This window comes from Eptatretus burgeri, chromosome 18, assembly GCF_056783735.1.
Source record: "Eptatretus burgeri isolate ZD-2024b chromosome 18, Ebu_testis_v1, whole genome shotgun sequence".
Taxonomy (NCBI): domain Eukaryota; kingdom Metazoa; phylum Chordata; class Myxini; order Myxiniformes; family Myxinidae; genus Eptatretus; species Eptatretus burgeri.
The window spans coordinates 819,364-844,925 of record NC_140978.1 but is presented as its reverse complement, the minus strand read 5'-3'; the positions used below and the strand labels follow the sequence as shown (position 1 = coordinate 844,925).

General features: G+C 45.5%; 1 protein-coding gene across 4 annotated transcripts in view; it reads right to left on the bottom strand.

Moving 5' to 3' along the window:
- LOC147008452 (DNA polymerase theta-like) overlaps positions 1 to 25,562 on the bottom strand; it is a 58,039-nt gene that overhangs the window by 27,196 nt on the left and 5,281 nt on the right. For 2 of the 4 annotated variants that reach the window (XM_085864577.1, XM_085864576.1), the window contains exons 2-5: positions 16,193 to 16,386; positions 15,897 to 16,007; positions 15,635 to 15,788; positions 14,947 to 15,052 (exon numbers count right to left, since the gene is read on the bottom strand). In XM_085864577.1, coding sequence (XP_085720703.1) covers positions 14,947 to 15,052; positions 15,635 to 15,788; positions 15,897 to 16,007; positions 16,193 to 16,366 — 545 coding nt within the window. In that variant the 5' untranslated portion in view covers positions 16,367 to 16,386. Of the gene's footprint in view, positions 1 to 14,946; positions 15,053 to 15,634; positions 15,789 to 15,896; positions 16,008 to 16,192; positions 17,666 to 25,562 lie in introns of those variants that run through there. The other 2 variants (XR_015053372.1, XM_085864575.1) reach the window with 2 other exon arrangements.

Below are 25,562 nucleotides of genomic sequence, written 5' to 3'. Positions count from 1 at the left end.
GTGAGCCGGAGGTCAATAGATGTCTGGGTCGGGCCTGGGGAGTCATGGATTCACTGGATCATGGGGTGTGGCGTTGCCGGTACCTGTGCGGGAGGACGAAAGTCCGAGTCTTCAGGTCCTTGGTACTTCCAGTCTTGCTCTATGGGTGCGAGACTTGGACTTTGACCAAGGATCTGAGACGGAGACTTAATTCCTTTGGTACCAGGTCTCTTCGGAGAATCCTTGGCTATCGCTGGTCGGATTTTGTGTCCAACGAGCGGTTGCTGAGAGAGACTCGGATGAGATTTGTTACCTGCATAGTCCGTGAGCGTCAGCTGCGGCTGTATGGACATGTGGCTCGTTTTCCTGACGCTGATCCTGCTCACCAGATTCTCTCAGTGAGGGAGTCTCATGAGTGGAGGAGGCCAGTGGGCCGACCACGTGCCTCATGGTTACAGCAGGTTGACCATCATCTCAAGGAGATGGGGATGGGCCTGGCATCTGCCTGGGGGATGGCCAGACGGAGGCCCCTGGAGTACCGGCGGAAAGTGGACGCAGCGACGCGCTGTTCTGGCACATGCTCCCATACCTGACCTGACCTACGCCGGATGCCCTTCCTGACGCAACCCTGGTCGCCTCTTACGACACAGGGATATGGTACACCTATTTTAACCGGGGTATACACCGGCCCAGTATACTGGTACTCATTTCGCCGACCTCGGAAGGATGACAGGCTGAGTCAACCCCCTGGTGTATTAATTCAGTGGCCCAACGGGGCTTGAACTCAGGACCTTTTGGATCCCAAGCCGCTGCCCTAACCACTGCGCCAACACACCAGGCTATATATACATACATATATATATACATACATATATATACATACATATATATATACATACATATATATATACATACATATATATATATATATATATATATATATATATATATATATACATATACATATGACCCCGTGGAAGCGACCCCGTGTGTGAGTGGTGTGGTGGCGATGGTGCCGGAGTGCGTGCTTCCCAGCACGCCGTGTGTGGATGAGGCACCGCGGGTGAGTGCCCCCGCGTGTGTGAGTGAGGGACGGTGTGTGGATGAAACACCGCGGTTGAGTGCCCCCGCGTGTGTGAGTGAGGCACGGTGTATGAGTGAGGCACGGTGTGTGGATGAGGAACAGCGGGTGAGTGCCCCCGCGTGTGTGAGTGGTATGGTTTATGCAAGGGAGACCGTGTGTGTGAGAGAGCGGTATGTGAGGGAGATGTCGGTTGGCATGCGGGAGCACGCAGCCGCGTCTCCCGGTGTGAATGTAATGGAATGGACTGTGAGCGTCGTAACACGCAGGTGTGAGTGGGTCGAATGGCGACGACGGCGACATGTGAGGAAAGAAAGCCGAGTAGCGGCTGTAGTTGTTTCGAGGACCGTGCCGGGTTCACCCAGCAGTGAGCACGAGGTCCGTGCTGTGCAACGCACGAGGCCCCCACGTGCTCGCTTGCGAGAGTGAAGTCCCGGTCTGGAAACGCCAGCGGTGGATTTGCCGATCCCGCGGACGGACAAAGTTTAGGCAGGATTATGGATTTGGACCGGACGGGTTCTCCACGCGATCGTGTGTGTTAAGCTCCAACGGGCAAAGCACATGTGTTCGCGTGGGGAACCCCTCGAGACGTGGGGCTTGTGTTTTTTTTATGCGCACGGTGACGTCATGGCTGCACGTGGGGTTGGAATCCGGCAGGAGGGGTATCCCTGCCGGATGGTACCGTCCAAGGAGGGACGAGGAACACGTGCAGCTGCATGACGTCACGGGCAGGTGCAAAGTGCGCGAGCTGCGAGTGGCCGCGCTGGTGCTGCGCATGGAAAAAAAAAAAAAAAGGCAAGCCTCACTTTCGGGTGCACAGGATTCCTGGGCAAGGGGTGGAAGACCCCCTTGACCTGGGCACAGGATGGAAACTAGTTAGGGGGAAGGGTTAGCTTAGTTAGACCGACTTCATGGGGCAGGGGTAAGTCTTCATGGAGTCCGTGGAATGGATTAGTTAGAGGGATTGTAGCCAGATTTAGGTTGGGAAATAAAATGATTTTTTTTTGAGTTAGGAGACAGTGACAGACTTGTGAATGTGTAGAGGGGACGTAGTTTAGCTACGTAGTGTTAAAAGGAACGTGCTGTAGTTTAAGGGACGACGTGGGAGCACCAGTTAGTTAGGGGAGGTAGTTAGAAGGATGGCAGAGTTCAGCGGTGTGTGTGTTGAAGAGTTGTTGGTGAGTTATGAGGTGGAAGCATGTGCTTGGTGAGTGAGTGAGGCCAGCGGGTCTGTGTGTGTGGAGTGAATGGGGAATGCATGGTGCGATGAGTGATTGGGGGGGAGGAGTGACTCCCGCCCAAGGGACCCCGGGGTCAGTGTAGAGTGAGTTAGTCAAATTGAAAAATGGAGGTCGTTTTGTTGTTGGTGGGAAAGTAGGCTCGAAACCCGTTTGGAGGGGTGCAGGAGCCCTGTTGACAGGTTGGGAGCGTGGCCGCGAAAGGTGAGTATCGCTGAGTGGGTACCCCGGGCACCAGGCTAGTCGGCCGTGGTAGGCCAAGGGCCCATGGGGGGCCGGGATAGCGTAGTGGGCACGGGTGCGCCTGCTTGGTGCGGGGGCCCGGGGCGCCATTAGCCGCGTGGGCAGTGTTGTGGGCACGGGTGACCCTCGGAAAGGGGCCTGGGAAGCCAGCCTGCCACGTGTGCGTTTCAGGGGAGGTGCCATGGGGGGCACTCCCCGGTGTTAGGGAGCTGGTAGGCTCGGAGGCAGTGTAGTGCCCGGGGGTGCCATAGCGGGAGAATCGGCAGAGGGTCGTGCCTGCCAAAGGGAGCCACGTGTCCCAGCCATGAGACCGTGTGAGGGCACGGAGAGAAAATTGGGGGGCGAGGCCCGAAATTGTGAGGACACCAACACAGGCGATGGGAATCTGGGTTGTTAGAACCAATAGTTTAAGCGAGAGGCGCTTGTTGAAAGCCCCGGGGTAGTTTAACAGTTAAATGGTTAGGGTAGATTAGGAGATGTACCCCTCCGCACCATCCATCCCCTCGCTGTCGTTGTCGGCCGCTGGACCCACTTTGGTTATAGATCGCCGAACTCTGGGGAGGCCATTCTGAGGCTTGAGTTGGGCCTCGACACAGGACGCTAGCTCTCCCTTGTTCCCCTCCGGGAAGGGAACGTAGGGGTTGGGAGTAGGCTAGGTGACAGGATAGGTTAGCCGAACAAGGACAGTACAGGGGGTTAGGGGACGATTTATAGTGGGGAAGTAAAAATAAAAACAACAAAAAAATAAGTTGGGGCTAAATTGGGGTTTGACAAATTAAGGGAGTGGGTATGTACAGTGACAGGCAAAGGCGATAGGTTGGGAGGGAGACAGGTAGGTAGGTCCGAGCCCGCCTTCCAAGTGGCCAGCACCACCGCACTCCCTCCACCAACCTCCACGGAACGGCAAAGGCTGGCCAACTTCATCGGCAGCTGTTGTTTTGCTGCGAGGCCTGTGCCGGCTGGATCGTCTGCAGCTGCTGTGCTGCAAGGCCTGTGCCGGCCCACTTCATCTGCCGGCTGGCTGTTTTTCTTCAAGGCCTGTGCCGGCCAGTTCATCTGCCGGCTGTGTTTGCCTGCAGCGGTCTTCTTCTGCGGGCTGTGTTTGCCTGCTGCCTTTGCCATGCCATGCCTACTGCCCCTGCTCACCAGCCCCCGTTCAATTTTTGCTTTGCCCCCCCTGTTCATTGCCATGTGCGCCAGGATCAAGGCAACAGTTTGCAAGCTGCGAGAACTGCCCTATTGGCAGCTACAACACGGGCCTGCACTGGCGGCCCGTGCACCGTGTTTGTGTTCATCCATCCATTCGTTGTGTTCATTGCGTGTGCCACTTGAGCTGGCACGGAGACTGCATTTGTGCAGCCCATGCACCGTTGTGGTTCACTGCGTTCAGTTCAAACCATTCATCCATCCATTCGTTGTGTTCATTGCGTGTGCCACTTGAGCTGGCACGGAGACTACGTTTGTGCAGCCCATGCACCGTTGTGGTTCACTGCGTTCAGTTCAAAAGGGAAGGCCTTGGACTGCGTGTGAGCAGCCGGCCACGTTCCCTGTCACCTGCATTGTTTGAGTCAGAGACTGCATGCGAGCAGCCTGGCTCCCTGCTAACTGCTTTCTTTTGCAGAGTTCATTGATCCTGGGCCATGGTTTAGTGTAAAATTTGTAAGTTAAGGTTAAGATGTACTGTAAATATGAGTGCGCCCCCGGCATGTCTGTCCTAGCGCCGGCAATTTTATTTAAGTCGTCCGTGTGAGTGAGTTTGTTTAGGTAGTTACTCAGCCCTCAGGTTATTTATTTTGGGGACACGAATACCATGAATGTCGCACTCAGGGATCCGTAGGTAAAATGTACTAGGGGAAAACTACACATGATGGCACACGAAAATTTGACGACTCGGGACGAGTCTGTAAAAAGGGGAGGGGGTAGTGTTGTGGTTGATGAAATTCACAAACCACCATTCAGGTCCCTTAGGTGAGATATCTCTGTAAGTATATGTGTAGTTAGGCCCAAACTCGTTGTCTAGAGAGAATAAATGTCATTCGTGCGGGCTGCGACTCTTCAGGATAGCCGTTTTTCTTTTACTATCCTTATTTTGGACCAGCCGCCATTATTACCACCACCAACCACGTCTCAACAGCCATCACACAACAACCACCAACCACAACGCCGCTTCACAACAACAATCACCAACCACAACGCCGCTTCACAACAACAACCACCAACCACAACACCGCTTCACAACAACAACCACCAACCACAACGCCGCTTCACAACAACAACCACCAACCACAACGCCGCTTCACCACAACCGCCACGACCTTTACCGTCACAACTCGCCACCATCGCATCCACACCATCTCGCGCCACTCGTGGGCACCGATACTGGACTCGTGCAGGGCGCGCACCGAGCAGCGTATTCAAAAACATCACGGACTTTCCGCAGAAAACGGATCAAATACGACTCACGCCCACTTTTGTTCCGTCCAATCGGCGAGCTGGGGCGAATTGGCCCCGCCTCCAGGGCGTTGGAGTGAGGACGCTATATGCAAATTCATGGATCAAAAAGCATTCACGCCCACTTTTCCTCGGTCCAATGGGGAGCCAGTTAGAGAGGTGAAGGGTCGGAGGCAAAGGGTCAAGGGTGAAAGAGCGAAGCCACGGGGCTTATATAAACGGCTGCGTTCATCAGTAAAGGCAGTTGTGCGGAGTTCAAGAGAGTCGTCGGTGGAGCTGGAAAGAAGGGGGAGAAGTCAAGAGTGAAGAGTTGGGACGAGCCAAGAGAGGAGACGGAGAGGGCGAGTAGACGGAGCTGTGGAGAGGTGACGGCGGCGAAGGCGGACGAGGGGGTGCTCGCGTCGGTGCCGGGAGCTGCACAGGGAGAGGCCAGCAACGCGACAGAGGTCGAGGAGGAGACGCTCGCCGCGGGACCCGAGACAGGGTGATATCCTCCTTCCCCCGAGCATCAGCAACCCCCTCCTGTTTCCCCCCGCGCTGAGATAGTGCGACAAAGGGGGCCCCTTTCCCACCCCCTACCAGACACTGTCCGCGAGGCCCGCGGAGTTGAGGCACCACCGCCACTTCGCGTCTCATCATCAGACGGGTAGGCCCGACCCGGTCTCGGCCCCAGGCCCGCCTCATCCTTGAGGGTGGTTCTCTTTTCTTTTGCTTTGGGAATATGTGTTGTCGGCGCCGTCTGTGAAGTAAAATTGTATAAGTGTTGCCGTGTGCCCGGTAGTCGGTTAGATCTGCATTGTTGCATTTGCTTTTTGTGTAATATTGCATTGTCTTCTTCTTTTACATGTGCTTTTGGTGGAATTGTATATGTGTGCTTTCCGTTCATCGCGAAATAAATGTGCTTCATGTTGAACTGTTTTCCCGCTTCGCTTCGTCTTTTCTTTCATTGAATCTCCATCTTGCTTCACGTAAAGGGTTGGTCGTGGGCTAAAACGCCCGATAATTAATCGAACCGTCGAGGCCGACGAATAACACCGCTCGGTTATCCCGATAGTACGGAACGGGTCGCTTAAAGTGGCCCTTGTCCGAAGTCGACCTGCGGCGAGGTGCGATCGCCCGGTCTACCCTCCGTGTGGGTACTTAGGTAGGTCGAATTTGGCGAGCAACCCTATCCCACGCGGGGGCCGATTGGCACGATCGTGGTGAGACCGAAAGGTCCACCCGTGACTGGTTCCCGGCGTTAGTCCGAGAGGGTCACGACTGGATTGTCCGTCCGGTGGGCGACGTGCCGCGATTCGAGTCACGTGGCCGTCCGCATGCCGGCGGGCACGAATCCGCAACAATATATATATATATATATATATATATATATATATATATATATATATATATATATATATATATATATATATATATATATATATATATATATATATATATATATATATATATATATATAGTTGCGAATTTGGAAATCGATCACACTCAACATTCAGGTCCTTTAACTCAGTTATCTCGGTAAGTGCATGTTCTTTACATAGCTCGCCTTCCATTGTTTAATGGGTAAATCTATGTAAATGCGCTGTGATTTATTTTAATAGTTAGGGTTCAATCAGAACAACGACAAAGGAGAACGACACCCACCTCTGCAAAGAAGAAGAAGAACCCTCCCGTCCCGAGATTCAGCAAGGTAAACAGCCCCCACCCGCAGTTGCGGGGGGCGGCGCACGAGGGTCAATGAGTCACGCTGGAAGGGAGGCGGGGCTGAGAGGGATAAGAAGGGGACCCTCTGCTTGGCTCGAAAGATTGGAGGGGGTTGTTGTGGTGCTGGTTCGGTTTGTGCTCTGCTTCGTGGTCTGGTTTGGTTGACTCTTCTTGGTTTGTGGAGCTCTTCGTGGTCTCTGCTTGGTTCCCGGCTTGGTGCGACTTCTTGGCCTCATCTTGTTTGGTGGTTCTTCGGGGAAGCGACGCATCTTCGGGAAGGATCGGCGCTTCGTCTCACCAGCACGTGTTCCGGAGCGCGAGGGGATCCGCCGGAGCTTGGAAAGGATCGCTGCTTGCGGTGGTTGGAACCAGCTCGCCCTCGCTGGTGCCCGGTCCGAACAGCTGGAAGACCACACGAGGTGGAAAGGTCCCAGATAGGTCCTGGGCTTCAGCTCATCTGTCCCTCCGAGCTGAAGTCCGTATTCAAGGCATCAGCCACCATTTCTTGGGTGTGTGTGTGTGCGTATGTGTGTCCGTGGGCCGTCTCACAAGTAGAAAACTGTTAAGTGCTTTGTGTGCTGTATATAATTGCATTGCATTTCTTATATTCGGTACAGCTCTGCTTTATGTGCTCCCCTCATTTCCCCATTGCAGTAGAAATAAACCCCAATTGTTAAATGTTTTCAGCTCGTCCGCGTTCCTTCTTTCATTGACTGAGCATGTCGTGTGTGCGGGATTAGTTGGCCATTGCCGTGGTTGCAGGATAATTCGGTCCGAAGGTTCTCGGCGATTTAAACCGCTCGGGATCGCACACGGAACGAGCTCGCCAAGCGGCTCGGTTTCGTACGAGTTCCGTTGAGGGTGAAATGCCCTGGTAGTTCGACCACGTGGGTACTTAGGTAAATTGAAGTTGGCAATCGACCCTACCCCACGTGGTCTACCCATTGGCAGATTTCGGTCTAAAAGGGACCAGTCTTCTCTGGAGAAGTACGATCTGAATTCCGGGCGATCGGTCGAGTTGACTTGTGGCTTCGTCTAGCGGTCGCGCTCACGGCCGATGTCCCGGCCCCGTAACAGTGGTGTCAGGAGTGGTATTCGGCCCCCTCCTCCTCCGTAGCAAAATTCACGGACTCGGACCGGGGGTATACGGAGTGAACCCCCCCGTGTCCCCAAATTACAAGCAGTTGAAATTTATTTCCCAACACGCAACATGGCCAGCCAAGACGAGCTGAGGCAGGTGGGTAGAGATGTAAATGTAATAGAATCTATGGCCCAGGACGCCACCCTGTAGGCATTATTGTGCTCTTGTGCCCGGGCCAGTGCTCGTGCTTCTGCAGTGCGGTGATGCATTGCCTCAAGTCTTGCATCACACTCTTCCTCAGTCTCATTTGCTCACTGCTGTTGTTGCCGATGAACCTGTTCATTGAGCCTGGCTGATCACTCCTCTTCAGTCTCTTTTTGTCGCTGCTGCCGCTGTGCTTGTTCATTTAGCCTGGCATATTGCTCCTCTTCAGTATCCTGTTGCCTCTTAGTGTGTTTTCGCTTTGCTGCAGCTGCCTTGGGACCAATGGAGCTCTTCCTTCTTTGGGGCATCTAAAATCAGAAAGTCAAATTTTTCATCAGAAACTTTGTAAACGTTCACTGGTCTGTCCATCCACTGGTCTGTCCATCCACTGGTCTGTCTTTGTCTTATTTCGATAAGGCTGTGAATAAAAAAGTCGCGACGCGGAAAATCAATCAATTGCGCAGAAAAATTGAAACGGCCAAAAAATAAAAAAAAAAAAAAAAAAAAAAAATCGACGAATTTTTTTTTCTTCAGTTTTTCAAACATCTAAGGTATGTTTTAGTACCTCTGAGTCGTGCAGATTCCGAATATGCCTTTAGTTTTGCTCTGTGAGGTGTAGTTCTCGAGTTTATAAGAGGACAAACAAACACACGACTACTGTATATATTTAAAAAGAAGATATATTGGCCTGTCTAGTTGTCTGTCCTTTATGCAAGTGCAAACCGTTTGACCTTGTGCTACCAAATTTGAGACGGGAACCTCTTATGGGATGAAGAATGGGAATACAGAGTCGATCAGCCTGTCTGTTTGTCTGTCTGTCCTTTATGCAAGCACAAACCATTTGACCTATAACGACCAAGAAAACCAAATGACCTAGAGCTACCAAGAAAGGAGAGCGTAGCGCATGGGATCTGCAACAACACTACATTTGACTGTACCTGCAACATGAACAAGTGTTCGATTTGGCGCAATTCAAGATTTTGGTGCATTTTTCCCAAAACAGCTCGGCAGTCCCTATAGGGGGCAGGGCACGAGGTCTAGCAGTGAATGCATTAAATCATGTCGCTCAATAAAGCTGATTAATTTTCGCAGGTTCCTACATTTTTCGTTCACTCAATATAATTCTCCAAACAGCAGAAAAAGATAAATTTAATGCTTTGAAAATTTCACATTTTCTTGTGTATGCATGGAGAAGGGAACATAGCCTTTCTTGCTTAAAATAAATAGGTATTTCGGCTTAGTTAAAAGACTCGTTATCACTTTAAATTCAGATTTTGCAACAGATTTCGACACTTGTTTAATCCTGACGATATCCGATGCTCAAAATCGAAATAATATTTCAATGATATACTTTAATTAGTCCATGAGAGTAGATTGTGGAAAATCTTATCATATAATGTATGAAATCACTCCAAGATCCTAATTTGAAAACTATCCCACTTACAAAAGTGATGTACCCAGTGATTCGTAGCTATGATGAACAGGCATTCGATAATGAGTGAGGAAAGTAAAAAATAAAAAATAAACTGTCGTTAATAAATCGTTGCAGCCTGTTCCAAGTCGAGGCATGGCTGAGCAGGCCAACAAACATGGTGGCTTCAGACCCCAGCGAGGTTACCCAGGAAACGCCTTAAAACCCCAGAGAGCGAGGTAGCTGAGGGTCACCTTCTGAAGGAATTAATTAAATAAGGCCGTCAATTATCTTCAAAAGGGATGTTTTAATTAATCCAAACACCCAGTGTTTTTTCTTGTGTGCACTTCCTTGGAGTTTTCTTCGTATGCATGCAAAGTTTCAGGCTGCTAGGTTTTATGGTTTTTTAGTTATGGAGACATGCTGACACACACACACACACACACACACACACACACACACACACACACACACACACACACACACACACACACACACACACACACACACGTGTAGATATAGGGATATAATAATCGCTTTTTAGAGCAACTGTACAGTTGTAGTTGTGATTTATTGGTTTATAATATCAGTGATAACAGAAAAAAGGAGCTGATATTAACAAAGGGTTAGTGATTGAGGGTATTGGGTCCAGAGAACAAGCTGACTTTGAGACTGAGGGGTTGACAGATGCAATTACCACTGAAGAAACCAGTGAAAACTGAAATAATCAAATATTTGTATTTATAATTGAAGAATCCACTAAGTTTTGAGAACTTCCTATTCAATTTTGAGTAATGGTAATTTTGTTGTGAAGAGATAGGAAAGCAATCAAGCAATGCTGCTGTGCATTTAAAAGCAAAATAATCCTCATGTTTTATCAGTTTGTTCAACATAAAAAAGAGATTTGGAGTTTGAGGAATTTGCTTCGATTAACAATTTAAAACAAGAGATTTCAACTCAAATTTAGCATTGTTGATAAAAATGATGAAGTGGTTTATACACATTCAAATCAGAATTAGAATACATTTTATGAAATGTTTGTTCAAGACATTGACAGCTCTGTCGAATACATCGGTTGAATTTGTGTGTGAGCGTATCAATCTAACATCACTGAAGACGTTGAATAAATGTGCCAAACAGTCGAGGTCAGTAGGAAGACTTAAGAATACAGCAGATTTAGTGATTTCCAAACTAAAGCTGTAATATCAAGATATTTTAGTCCATGATCGGGAAGTATGTAGCTAAAAGTGAATAATCAAACATCAGTAAAAGGCATTACGTCAATGTCAATATAATGATGGGTTTGACAAGAATTATATTTGTGCAGCATTTATTTGTGAATTTACCTGACAGCACCCATTTGGCTTTTATACCAAGGCTTATCTTCCCTTGGTTTACATTAGAACAATGCAGTGTTTGAACACTTAGAAGATTAAGTGTTTGATTTTTCAGAAGTTTTAATTCTGAATAAATTTCTTGCTAATTCTTTTACAGAAATGACACCTATAATGATTTTTTTTCGAAATATTACGTTGAAAAAACAACATACCAATCGTTTTATTTTATATATTTGGGAAACAATGGTGAACAAGACAATGAATGAGAAACTATGAAATCAGAAAATTTGTTCAGAAATAAAGAATTAAATTTTGGTAATTTTCCAGAACAATGCCATAATTGAGATTAAAGTGTTCAAGTGCGGTTTGAGGAAGGCCTTTGTTAATGTCAGTCAAAAGCAAAGATTTAAATACATAAACGCTTACACCACAACGACCATGGGGTCGAGATTTAAATATAAAAATGAATCCATTTGAAACAATATCAAAACCAATAACAGCACTGTGCTGTGAAAGCCAAGTTTCAGTAAGGCAGTCGTATTTATTATTTTAGTTAATTTCATGCTGAGCATACATTTAGGCCATCTTTTACATGTGAAAGTTTGGTTAAGAAGGAAGAAGACAGAATAAGTGTTCATCTGAATAAGATTACAGTGAAGTTCTCAATTGGAACAGGGGAAAGAGGGCAAATAGTCATGCTAATAACAATGTTTTTTGTTATTTGTTTAGGCCAAACGAAAAATAAGTTTCAAACATAGACTTCAAAGTGATAACTATGGCGGCACCTGTGCAGGATGCTTAATGAAAGGTAATATTGATGAAGTGATGGAGATAAAAGTGGCAAAGTGTGTCAGTCATGACGCTTTAGAGTGGTAGGAGTGAGAGCAGCCATATGTAAAAGGAAAAAATCAAAATTAATAATAGAATTAAAAATCAAAATTTTTCAAATGATAACGGACAAAAATATTACAAATTCAAAAAAACACGGAATGGTACACATTTAGAAAAGAAGAAAAATATATATGACCGTTTTTACAGCCATTTTTCCCTGCTGTGCAGGGGTTTGGCTTTTTCTTGAGGCAATGTTTTATGGCCGGATGCCCTTCCTGACGCCAACCCTGGTCGCCTCTTCCGACACACAGGGATATGGTACACCTATTCTAACCGGGGCATACACCGGGACCAGTACACTGGCACTCATTTCGCCGACCTCGGAAGGATGACAGGCTGAGTCAACCCCCTGGTGTTAATTCAGCAGCCAACGGGGCTTGAACTCAGGACCCTGGGATCCCAAGCCACCATCCTAACCACTAAGCCAATACCAGGCTTACATTTAGAAAAGAAGGAATTGTAAAAAATAAAAGTTGAAAAAGGATACTTTGAGATATAGCTTTACGACTCACAATCATTTGTAAAATGTTTGCACGTCTCATTTTATAATTACAAACTATGGATAAGGTCTGGAAGGGCGAGTGTTAATAGTAGGGTAGTGGGGTAAGATTTTGGGTTGCCTGAATCAGCATGCTGCAATTGTGTAAAGCTGTTTTATATGCATAACTGTTTGAGTCGACAGTTGGAAAAAAACATTATTGAAATACACTACAGGGCCATAATTATGGACACCTGCTCGTCCAAAATCTCATTCCAAACTCATGGGTATTAATATGGAGTTGGTGCCCTCTTTGCTGCTATAACAGCTGTTGGAACATTGCTGCAGGGATTTGCTTCCATTCAGCCACAATATAAAAATATAAGAGCATTAGTGAGGTCAGGCACTAATGTTGGGTGATTAGTTCTGTCTCACAGTCAGTGTTCCAATTCATCCCGAAGGTGTTCGATGGGGTTTAGGTTTGGGCTCTCTGCAGGCCAGTCAAGTTCTTCCAAACCGATCTCGACAACCTATTTCTGTATGGACCTTGCTTTGTGTATGGGGGCATTGTCATGCTGAAACAGGAAAGGGCCTTCCTCAAACTGTTGCCACAAAGTTGGAAGTACAGAATCATCTAGAATGTCATTGTATGATGTAGCATTAATATTTCCCTTCACTGGAATTAAGGGGCCTAGCCAAACCATGAAAAACAGCCCCAGACCATTTTTCCTCCTCCACCAAGCTTTACAGTTGGCTATATGCATTTAGGCAGGTAGTGTTCTCCTGGCATCTGCCAACACAGATTTTATTTTTATTTTTGGATATTGTCAAGGCTCGTATGAGAGCGAACACACAGGTTTGTGGTGGAGGTAGGTTTGGGGTGGATTAACGGGGGTAGAAAATATTGAGGTTCTGGATTGGGGAAGATAAGAGGTGGTGGTGAACTGCTGTTTTGAAGGCCTGGAGGGAAGAATGGGATTGAAGAGAGTGGGAGTTTATTCCAAAGGCGGGGGAAAAGAGGACTGCCAGATTCGCCCATCCGACTGCCAGATGGTGAAGTGTGGTTCATCACTCCAGAGAACACGTTTCCACTGCTCCAGAGTCTTAGGCTTTTTATGATCTTATGATCTTAGGCATGGTGATCTTAGGCTTTTGTGCGGCTGCTCAGCCATGGAAACCCATTTCATGAAGCTCTCGACGAACAGTGCTTGTGCTGACGTTGCTTCCAGTCAGTTTGGAACTCGGTGGTGATTGTTGCAACCAAGGACAGACAATTTTTCCATGCTACACTCTTCAGCACTCGGCGGTCCCATTCTGTGAGCTTGTGTGGCCTACCACTTCGTGGCTGAGCTGTTACTGCTCCTAGATGTTTCCACTTCACAATAACAGCACTTACAATTGACTGGGGCAGCTCTAGCAGGGCAGTAATTTGATGTACTGACTTGTTGGAAAGGTGGCATCCGATGATGGTGCCACATTGAAAGTCACTGAGCTCTTCAGTATTGCCCATTCCACTGTCAATGTTTATCTATGGAGATTGCATGGCTGTGTGCTTGATTTTATACACCTGTCAGCAATGGGTGTGGCTGAAATAGCTAAATACACTAATTATAAGGGGTGTCGGCATACTTTTGGCCATGTAATGTACAAGAAATGCAGGAGAGAGGAGAGAGGAGAGAGGAGAGAGGAGAGAGGAGAGAGGAGAGAGGAGAGAGGAGAGAGGAGAGAGGAGAGAGGAGAGAGGAGAGAGAGAGAGAGAGAGAATGAATCAAATCATAGGTATCGGCAGCAGAAATATAAGTATAGCATTAAGTATTGTGAAGTTATAGCTATGTTTTGTTTCAATTTTAGCACAATTTGACACCAAACTTGGTGAAGTTTGACCGCAGAAAAAATAAAGTTTCACTGAAAAGATTTCATTAGATTTTTGATTTGTGATTTAGGAGGCTCAACCTAAACACTTACAAATGGCTTCATTTCTTTCATTTCACCTTCACTCTTTCATTCCTCTTTTTTCCCACCTTTGGAATAAACTCCCTCACTCTATTCAATCCCATTCTTCCATCCAGGCCTTCAAAACAGCTGTTCACTACCACCTCTTATCATCCCCCATCCAAATCCTCGATCTTTTCTACCCCTGATAATCCACCCAAGCCCACTTCCTTCAAATTCCCTGCTTTCCTTCCTGAAAGTCCCTGTAATGTCCATCTTGTATTCCCCATATTCCCCACCCCCATCCCTCTCCCTTCCACAGATCTCCTAATGTCTCTATTCCCCACTCTTTTGTGCTTCCCACTCCCACCCCTCTTGTCTCTTGCTCCCTTTGTTATATGTTCTGTGTGTTAGCTCTTCTACGAGCCTCGACAAGGTATACAAAAAAAAACAAAAAAAATTCTGTTGCAATTTATTAGCAATGTGTTTTGTGAAGTTTTTGCAAATTTGATTGGATTAATGCGTAGATTAACAATGTGCAGTCATTGCATACATATTTCCCAAAACTGCAACAACATTTAGCACATATTGTGATGATAATCATCACAAGGCTCGTAAGCTACTTGATTTGCTATCAAAAGGACGAACATAACATAATAGTAGTTTACTTGCATTGAATCAGGGAAATCTACTGTGATGCATTTTTTAAAATGAGCAAAACATCAACTCCTTCGTCTTTTCCTTCCTCGGCTTGGCATTTATTGGAAATACATTTTCGTCTTTGTTTTGATGCATTCTTAACGATAGAATTTCTCGCTCTTCCATGAGCTTAGATTTTTTTAACCCCCTCCCCCCCCCACCCCCCAAAAAAAACAACCCACAGATATCAGCTCCAAATGAAATGGAATGTACTCACATCAAAGGAACAGCCACACCATGATGTTTATGATCAAAAAACGATTTCCCAATTACAAATGATTTGGGAATGTTCTGCAGGTTTGGCTCTGCAAAAACTATTCGTCCTGGATGGTGCAAAAGTAGAGGAGGTCAGAGGCAGTTGTTTCAAGAACAAGAGGTAAAAGTGCAATAACGGTAAAATCAAGAATAACAAACCAATGTCAAAAACGTAGTAGGGATAGAATGAAAATGAGAAAATAGGAAAATAATGATTGTAGTTTAATTTGAAACTTGTAGTGTGTGTGTGTGTGTGTGTGTGTGTGTGTGTGTGTGTGTGTGTGTGTGTGTGTGTGTGTGTGTGTGTGTGTGTGTGTGTGTGTGTGTGTGTATATATACATATGTGTGTGTGTGTGTGTATATATATACATGTGTGTGTGTGTGTGTGTGTGTGTGTGTGTGTGTGTGTGTGTGTGTGTGTGTGTGTGTGTGTGTGTGTGTGTGTGTGTGTGTGTGTGTGTGTGTTGTTATGTCTGGCTTCCTTATTGGGACTTCCATGCAGTAATTTGTCTTTATTTTGAACAGGACTGAATGCCTTGGATGGATGCTTTAGGTGCAAATCACAAAAAAAGACTACAAAATTTCAATGGACTAGAAGTACAATAACTATCTGAGCATTGCAAAATTGCAGAATTGAGAGCAAAGCTTGCCAGTAGAAGTGAAAATGAGGCCAAAAGGGTAAAGACGTGAAGAATGGCAACGAAGAAGCGGCAAGACTGCCATATTTAGGGTGTGGGACACACGACGCCATTCTAGTATCAGTCCTGGAAGAGGGTGAACAGCAGTCAACTTTTGCAGTGTTGCCTAGAGGGGAATGAAAGGAAAAGTTAAGTCATAAAAATGGTGATACAGAAATATGTAATGGGTTCAGATTAGGGTGTAGTATAAATCATATTTAAGTCTTATACCAACCTTGTCTGTACTATGCAGTCCTGATAACTTTCGTCTCATCATTGGGCATCTCGCAGAATTCTTCTCAGAGAGTCGTGGCATTGGGGCGAGCCCCAACTCGACAAAAAACAACTAAGAATTTGGGAATGAGAAGCAGATAACAAAAAGATAACTTGGAGTTCAAAGTTGACAAGAAGGTCAGCATTCACTTTGTAAACTTTGGTTTGTTCATGCAATGCAAGTTTGTGGAACACAGTTTACGACAGCACGGTTTGCCCGAATACTTAGGTGTCAATTCATAATGTCATGGGTAGTACATGGGCTATGTCAGAATGACTGGAGAGCTTGAAGGGTCGAGGTGCAAGGCAGACTGCAGAGGACTCCAGGTTAACTAATCGATGAGCCAGTGAGGCCTGCAGGCTGTGAAGAGCCATCCAGTTTACAGCCAGTCCATTGAGTTCGAGACAGGCCAAGCCTGGCTGACTAGCCATCTCCACATCATGGAATGCAACTGAAGGACAGCAAGAGAGAATAATTTACAGACAAAAGATTAAAAGTGTCAATCGAAAAGATAATTATTGTATGACAATTAGAAAGTGAACAATGAATATGACAAACATTGCAAACATATACCAACACATTAATATTATAATTTTGAGTTCCCATTAAGCATTTATGAACAAGCCTTCAATAGCAACCCAGACCTGGCTGGTTTTGTGACAAGAGAATACTATAAAACTACTCGTATTTTGTCTATTGTGTCAGATTTTTCCACATCCTATTTAAGTGTCTACAAAATATCAAAACCTATTTGTCACAGGCAAAATTTCATTTTATACATTTTTAGTAGAAACTTTCAAAAGAAGCATTGCTGATACACGATTCCACATTTTATTTTTCTACAGGGACTAAGGCTTGTAGTCGAGCTGTAACACTAATCATGCACCCACATGAAGACAATAACAACACCAGACTTGATGTCATACAAACACAGCTGCTGAGCTGCGGGAAAGCAATGTGACTTCTCAGAACACTGGATACCAGCAACACTATCTTTATGACATTATTTTTATATTTGCAGTCAACATAGTGATTGAGGAGGAATTTCCTCCTCCCCATGGAAGCCATACCTATCGCAAGCATGAAGTAAGGAAGCAGCAGTTACCATTTTTAAAGTCTTAGGTAGAATTCAGCAGAGCTAGTTAACAGGAAATCTCATTAAATAATTAGTGAGATAAATACGAACAATAGGGTGAATGAACCAAAAACAACAAAGTAGAAAAACAAAAAGAAGATTGTACATAACGCTGAGTGTTAAATTATGACCAAATTTTATTTAAACAAATGCCCTGCATTCTCTGAAATGAAAACTGAAAATGAGCCTGAAATATTATTTAAAATATCTCCAAGTTTTTTTCCAGGTTAAAAAGAAATGACAAAAAATTAAACAAGCCCATGAGTGAATGAAGTTTGTTTTTATTCTACAGGGTGGCCTTCGAGTCACTTTACCCCAGCTAAATTCCTCACACTCTCCCCCTGCTGTGGTTTGCAGCAACACTGACTCAGGAGAATGAAGGAGCACACCCAGATACAATGACTCATTAATTATTTTAAGTACTGCATTTTAAAAACCTGTATATTAAAATAATTTAAGAACGAATGCTTTATTGGGGAGGGGTAAAGTAACTTTCAGGGCACCCTGCAAACCATTGAAATTTGTACAACCTCATCTATTACATTATTTAAATCTCTCTTAACTCGTCTTTTTACAGTTGGTCACTCTTAGTTTAATTTCTCCTCACCTTTTCCTTCTTTGTAAAATACGAAGAGATTTTATTTATAAATGAAAAGATATATATATATATATATATATATATATATATATATATATATATATATATATATATATATATATATATATATATATATATATATATATATATATATATATATATATAGTTACAGCCTGGTGTTGGCGCAGTGGTTCGGGCAGCAGCTTGGGATCCAAAAGGTCCTGAGTTCAAGCCCCGTTGGGCCACTGAATTAATACACCAGGGGGTTGACTCAACCTGTCATCCTTCCGAGGTCGGCGAAATGAGTAACAGTGTACTGGGCCAGTGTATACCCCGGTTAAAATAGGTGTACCATATCCCTGTGTCGTAAGAGGCGACCAGGGTTGCGTCAGGAAGGGCATCCGGCATAAAACATGTGCCAAATCACTATGCGGATCATATGGATGATCCGCTGTGGCGACCCCAAACAGGAGCAGCTGAAAGAAGAAGAAGAAGATATATGTATTGTTACGGATTTTAGAATCCGGTCTGATGAATGCATCCACACATCCAGGTCCTCAGATAGTTATTTCCTTAAATCCATGTTCAGATTATCCCCATCCCCATGTCTAATGGGATCTTAAATGTGATGCATTGAGAAGGGTAAAGGATACATCCCCTCTCTTATGGGAAGCTTTTTTTTCTTTAAGACAGACATGTTCAGAAACATTCTTTCACGAGCTCTAAAGCCCGCCCTCATTTTTCCTGAGCAACATTCTTTCACGAGCTCTGAAGCCCACCCCCATTCTTCCTCAGCGGCAATCTTTCGTGAGCTCGGATGCCCACCTTTTTTGAGAGCGCACGGGTCGTCATAGTAACCGTGCCCCAGCGGGGCGGGGTGAGCTTGGGGCGGACAGCACCCTGCGGAGACAGCCCGGGGATATAAAAACGAGCGAGAGGTATGTTCTAGAGAGAAAAAAGTCTGAAGAGAAAAAGTCTGAGGAGAAAAAGTTTGAAGAGAAAAAGTCCGAAGAGAAAAAGTCTTGAGAGAAAAAGTCTTGAGAGAAAAAGTCTTGAGAGAAAAAGTCTTGAGAGAAAAAGTCTTGAGAGAAAAAGTCTTGAGAGAAAAAGTCTTGAGAGAAAAAGTCTTGAGAGAAAAAGTCTTGAGAGAAAAAGTCTTGAGAGAAAAAGTCCGAGGAGAAAAAGTGAGGAGAGAAAGGAGGGGAAAAAAGCGTTCTGAAGAGAAAAGCGTGAGGAGAGGAAAAGCGAAAGGAGAGAGGAAAAAGAAAAGGGCGGGAGAAGCGACCAGGAAGCGGGTATCTGACCAGCGCCGACGAGACAATTCGCCCTTCCCAGTGCTTTGGCAAGCGAGCGTGTGGTGCACGTGTGGGTGTGAACAGCGCCGCCAACAAGTGAGGCACGGGTCGATCACCAACAACACCAGGGTCTAAATCTGCGACGGATGATCTCGGTGCCCTCCAGACGTCGAATGGCGTTCAAGGCTGCCCCACGAGAGGGTACATGGCAAAGCTGGGTGCTGGCGACAGACGTGACACGCACGCATGCATTTTCAGGACGTTTTCGCTTCACGGACGACTTTCTGGTGAGCGAGACGATTCTCCCCGTCCCCTCCCCCTGAATGATCTGCTGGCTACCCTTGTCTGCGTTTAGCTGAAAGGAAGTCAACCCCCCGATAAGCATCTGCTCTTTGTCTCTTTCCTGGCATTTTGATTGATTTTGCTTTGAAATTCATTCTTTATTTACCTCAGCAAATAAAAGATTCTTTTTATTTATTTATTTATTATTAATAAATTATTTGTCGATTTCCAACCTGTCCGTATTTGTCCTTTCCTTCCATTGGTCTAGAATTGTTCGAACCGAGATAGACTGGGAGGTAATTACCACAAATTTGACCAAAAAATCGTCGGCACGCACCAGGGGTTAAAACGCTTGGCCACCCTAATTAAAATCTAATCGAGATAACATTGTTGCTTTGCCGAGGGCGCGCTCCCCGCTCAGGTAACCATGTGACCTCTAGTTAAACGGAATAATTAAACGGCGGACATTGGAACTCGTGGTTGACTTGGTGGCGTTCGTGGTTTAAAACAACCCACCATACCATAACGTTAATTGTGAGTGGTGGCCCCAGGTCTGGCTCTCCCGAGAACAACCGGGGATTAATCCCCCTGAGTGGCAAGCTGGTGTCTCAGTATCCGTGGCTGCAACAATATATATATATATATATATATATATATATATATATATATATATATATATATATATATATATATATATATATATATATATACATATATACATATATACATATATACATATATACATATATATATATATATATATATATATATATATATATATATATTTGCAGACTCGAGGTTTGAGGTTCGCCTCGAGGGGAAGCTCTCGGGATCCTTCTGAATGCCCGATTCTAAAGGCCGACGTGCCGCAGAAAATTCCGCGTTCCGGTGGGTTTCTAAGAAACCAGGAACGTCAATTATCGTCAACTCTAACAGGGTTATCCGTCTAACTCCATATACCTGAGGAGCTGACTATATTAACTGAATTTCACTCCCTCAGCACATATTCGAATTACTACCGAGTGATACAGTGAGTGTACACTGGCTATCGAGAGAAAACCACGTAAATTACAACTTCCGGGCTAACAATACATGCGGACTATGCTGGACCAATGGAGGAAAGGCCAACACAGACAGATATGAATGAACAACCAACAATATATTTATTTATACAAACACAAGCAAGCAATCAATGAACACGTATTTACAGGCAAGAGGCAAAAGGCACAGAAGAGCAGACTTAACCCAAACAAGTATTCCCCAAAGACAGACTTACTGAGAGAAAAGACAAATGGCCATCATTCAATCGAAGAAGAAGAGACAATAAAAACTGAGGAGCAAGAAAAGAACAGAACATGGGGTCGACTCCTTCTCTCACCTCGCTCAACCGAATGGGGCTGTGTCGGTCCAAATATACGGGGGGGTGGGGAGGATGGGACAGATTGGCAGTGGAGGGCAATGCGGTGAGATCTTTATATTGCTCTCCTAGCTCACAGAACAAGGCTTTTTTGGTGACCGCAGTCTCATCAACACTCCGGGCTCACAGAACAAGGCTGAGTCCAGTTTTGTGTCAGCCTATCTCCAATTAGTGGTGGTTGGTCCGCAATGCAGCTTGGGGAAAATCCCACGTCATTCTGTGGTGATTGCCATGAGCGCCCCCACCCCTTCTTTCACACACCCAAGGCAGCGACGAGAGCCATGCTTCCTCACTTGGGTGCAAACGTTTAGTTTACAGTGTGCAATGCATTGTGCATGCCAGATGTGCTGCATTCCACCGCGTATGGGAAAAGTGCCGCACCCCACTTTGGACTCGAGAAGCGTAATTCCACACGCCAAACGTGGAATGCAGAGAAAGAATAATGTGGGAATATAATTCAGTGCCGGTCCAGAGGATTAATTGTTTACGGTAAGCGACAGGTGGGTGGGTTGTGGTAAGTAATAAAATAATTTGAGTGGTGAGGAAGACAGATGCAATGAAGGATGAGAATAAACTTGTGGGGTTGAAAGAAAGACCGACAGGATGAAACAGGGGTTATTGAAAGAGCAATGAGCAATGGTGGATTGAAAAAAAATGAAAGAGCAACTATGGTGGATTGAAAAAAAGGATTGAAAGGAGAGGTGGGGGTGGGGGGGGGAGTGGGAAGACATCACACCGGGGATACACAAACTAACCAAAATACAAGTACCCCCAAAACCCTTCGACAAGGCACAAAGGTCTACCTGCCACATAAACTAATTAAATACCTCATTCTCGGGACATTCTACATGTCCATGAATGCTTTCCTCAGGGCGACATTTCAAAACCATCAAAAAAATATATAAAAATAAATAAATAAACATAAATATACTGTGTAATATAATATCATATATATATATATATATATGTATATATGTATATATGTATATATGTATATATATATATATATATATATATATATATATATATATATATATATATATATATATATTGTTGCGGCAACGGGTACCGAGACACCAGCCAGCTTGTCACTCAGAGGGATTAATATATATATATATATATATATACACACACATGTATATTCATCTATATAATATATATATTGTTGCGAATTCGCGCCCGCCGGCGTGCGATCGGCCGCATAACTCGAATCGTGACTGCGTCGCACACCGGTCGGACAATTCAGTCGTGACCCTCCTTGGAACTACCGCCAGGAGCTAGTCACGGGTGGGGGTTTAACCTCACCACGATCGTGCCAATTGCCCACCCGCGCAGGATAGGGTTGCTCGCCAAATTCGACCTACCTAAGTACCTGCGCGAGTAGTCGACCAGGTGATCGTACCTCGCTGCAGGTCGGCCTACGACACGAACCGCGGTCCGTTCCGTGCTACAGTGATAACCGAGCGGTGTTATCGCCGACCTCGACGGATGTGATTCTGTCCACCGGGTGCTTACACCCCTCTACCAATTTCTTCCGTGATGCAAGATGGCACTTTCAAAACAGGGAACAGGATGCAACGAACGGGGAACAATTCAATAAGCACATTTATTCGACATTGCACTTATTTACAGTCACAGCAATGAATCATGCACGTATGTACAGTCAAAGCAAGCAGATAAAAGAATTACCACCGAATAAAGCATTTTATTCGCACACACAGTCACTTAAACAAGTCTACTTACTAGACGGCGCCACCACATGCATTTATACAAAAAGCAAAGAAAAGCCACCCCCAAAGACAAGGGTGGCAGACAGGTCCGTGGACCGAATGTGACGTGGAGCCTGGATGAACGTTCAGGCCCACGAGACCGAAGGGTCTTACCCGCGCCCTCGTGGCGTGACGGTGGGCAGTTCGCGACGTCTACTCCCCCACGGCCTAGCGTGGCCGCGCCTATCCTCGGGCACCCGGCTTGGTCGGTGAGCTCTCTCCAGCGTTCTCCACCCGGATGCTCAGGCTCACGCCACACAGCAGGCACCACGGAACGGACGGGGTTACCGGCACTCTCTCAGCGCGGATGCTCGGTATGGGGGGAATTGCTGGTGCTCTCTCAGCACGTCGATCGATGCTCTCTCAACAGGTCAATGCTCTCTCAGCGAGACGGGGTTACCGGCGCTCTCTCTGCGCGGATGCTCGGTATGGGGGAATTGCTGATGCTCTCTCAGAACGTCGATGCCCTCTTAGCCAGTCGATGCTCTTTTAGCGAGTTGACGCTCGAACGAGCACCCTGGACCGCCTTGGCTCCGGCAAACTCTCCCTGGCTGTGGTCTCCACTTCGTCCCTTTTTCCAGCGGTGGTCTCCACGTAGCCCTCTGGTTTGCCTCAGAGCCCCTCTCCGCGTCCCTGCTCCGTTCACCAACTCTCGCTCTGACACCACGACCGTCTCCCCACAACCGGCCGACTTGAGCTCCATCTCTCAAAAACTGAACCCAGACTGACTTGTAACTGATCGCGAGCTCGTCTCCCCCACCACTGACTGCGAGCTCTGTTCACCAACACTGGCAACCGACCCACCGACACTTCTCTCGACACTGCCTCGAGCTCCGTAAAACCGACTGGCCCTGAGCTCCGTTCTGCTCGCCCTTTTATAGGGCCCTCTGCTCCGTTCTGCTCGCCTTTTTAATCGAAGCGAGAATCGACCCCTAACCCTTGACCTCCAACCCCGGCAAAGCCGATGTGGTAGAAATCATCGGAGCACTCGTCCTGACAGCGTGAACTCCGAACCCGGCAAAGCGGATGTGGTAGAAATCATCGGAGTGCTCGTCCTGACAGCGTGAACTCCGACCCCAGCAAAGCGGACGTGGTAGAAATCATCGGAGCGCTCGTCCTGACAGCGTGAACTCCGACCCCGGCAAAGCGGACGTGGTTGAAATCATCGGAGCGCTCCGCCTGACAGCGTGAAGATGGCGTTGTCTCCGGAATGGAGGTGAAGCGATGTTTGCGGGGTGGCGTTGTTGATGGTAGTGAAGGGAAAAGGGCGAAGGTGGTGGTGGTTTGGTTGTGGTTGTTTGGGAACGATGTTGGTGGTGGCGATTTGGTTGTTGTGGGTGTCGTTTGAGAATGGCGGTGAAGTGATGTTTGCGGGGTGGAGTTGTGGAGGTAAAAAGGCGAAGGTGGTAGTGTTTGAGTTGTAGTTGTTTGGGATTGATGTTGGTGGTGGCGATTTGGTTGTTGGGGGATGATTGGTCCAAAATAATGTTAGAGAAAAGAAAAACGGCTATCTCAAAGCGTCGCAGCCCGGTGAACACGAATAAATCCCTCTAAACACGGTGGAGAACTATCTGCACATAAACTTACCGGCATAACTGAGCTGGGGACCTTTATGGTGTATTGCGAATTTCCACAGCCGTAACACTACACACACGTATATTCATCCACGGTTGTCCTCGGAAGAGCCGGACCCGGGGCCACCGCTCACAATTAATGTTGTGGTACGGTGGGTTGTTTTGGAACCACGAACACCACCCAGTTAACCACGAGTTCCAGTGTCCACCGTCTAATTATTCCGTTTAACTTGAGGTCACGTGGTTACCTGAGCGGGGAGCGCGCCCTCGGCAAAGCACCAATGTTATCTCAATTAGATTTCAATTAGGGCGGCCAAGCGTTTTAACCCCTGGTGCGTGCCGACTATTTTGGTCAAATCTCTGGTAATTACCTCCCAGTCTATCTTGGTTCGGACAATGCTAGACCAATGGAAGGAAAGGACAAACACGGACAGGTTGGAAGCCGACGAATGATTTATTAATAATAAAATAATCGTCCAGTAGAAATTACATTGGACCTAGACATTTCTGTTAACAGGCCAATTATTATTTTAAACAGTACTGAAGGGTGTATTTAGTTACTACATAAAACCGAAGAAAAATCAAGATTGGGCAAATTATTTTTTTTGGACCGATTACATTGATAGGGTGTCTTTTCGTGCAAAACCCATATTTACACATGTGTACTTTGGTAATCAAATTATTTCTGCTAATAATGGCTTCCAACTATAATGTCTTAATGAAATTTGATATTCAAATACTAAAAGAGTATAAAATATATCAACTTTGGTAAATAAATTTACTTATTTACATAAATCCAAGATGGCCACCATACAGATTTGTCCTCTGTGGTATGATGAAATAAGATGTTTCCAAATTGAACAATGTGAATAATATCAATTTATTTCAATAATATATTTGCTTTGAAATATAATATATTATCTTTAATAGATGTACGATTTAATTTATTGATTTAATTATGAATCCAAGATGGCGGCCATTTGAATAATCAATTGCACATTTCCTTCTATATCATGTTTTAAAATAATACAGTCACTGTTAGAGTGTCTAAATACTTAAATATGATTGGTCTATACTCTATAATTAGATATTCATACTCTACAGCGATTGTAACCATACTTTTGCAATATTTTCATTATGTATACTAAAACAATATTCTAAATACTTATTGTCCCATGAACATCTTCTAAAATATATTTCATATCTTATGGCAAAATACCCTGAGATATATTATGGCATGACTTATCTATAATTATAATAGTGAATCGAAGTGTCTCTCCTCGTACATTAATTCATGAAAACTTGCAATACAGGTGTTCATGTTATTCATAGAAGACATATGGCAACCAGTATCTTGTGCAAATCAGTATCTTGTGTAACTTCAACTAACGACACAGGGAAACAATAAACTTTTGTACACTTCACCATATTCACATTCCTTACTAGTCATCATCCATATCGGCATTGAGAACAGGGGAAGGGTTTGAACAGAACCCTTTGCACTTGCAATGAATACTGCATGGAATTCTCTTCTTAGAGCAGCTATAGTTGGTACAT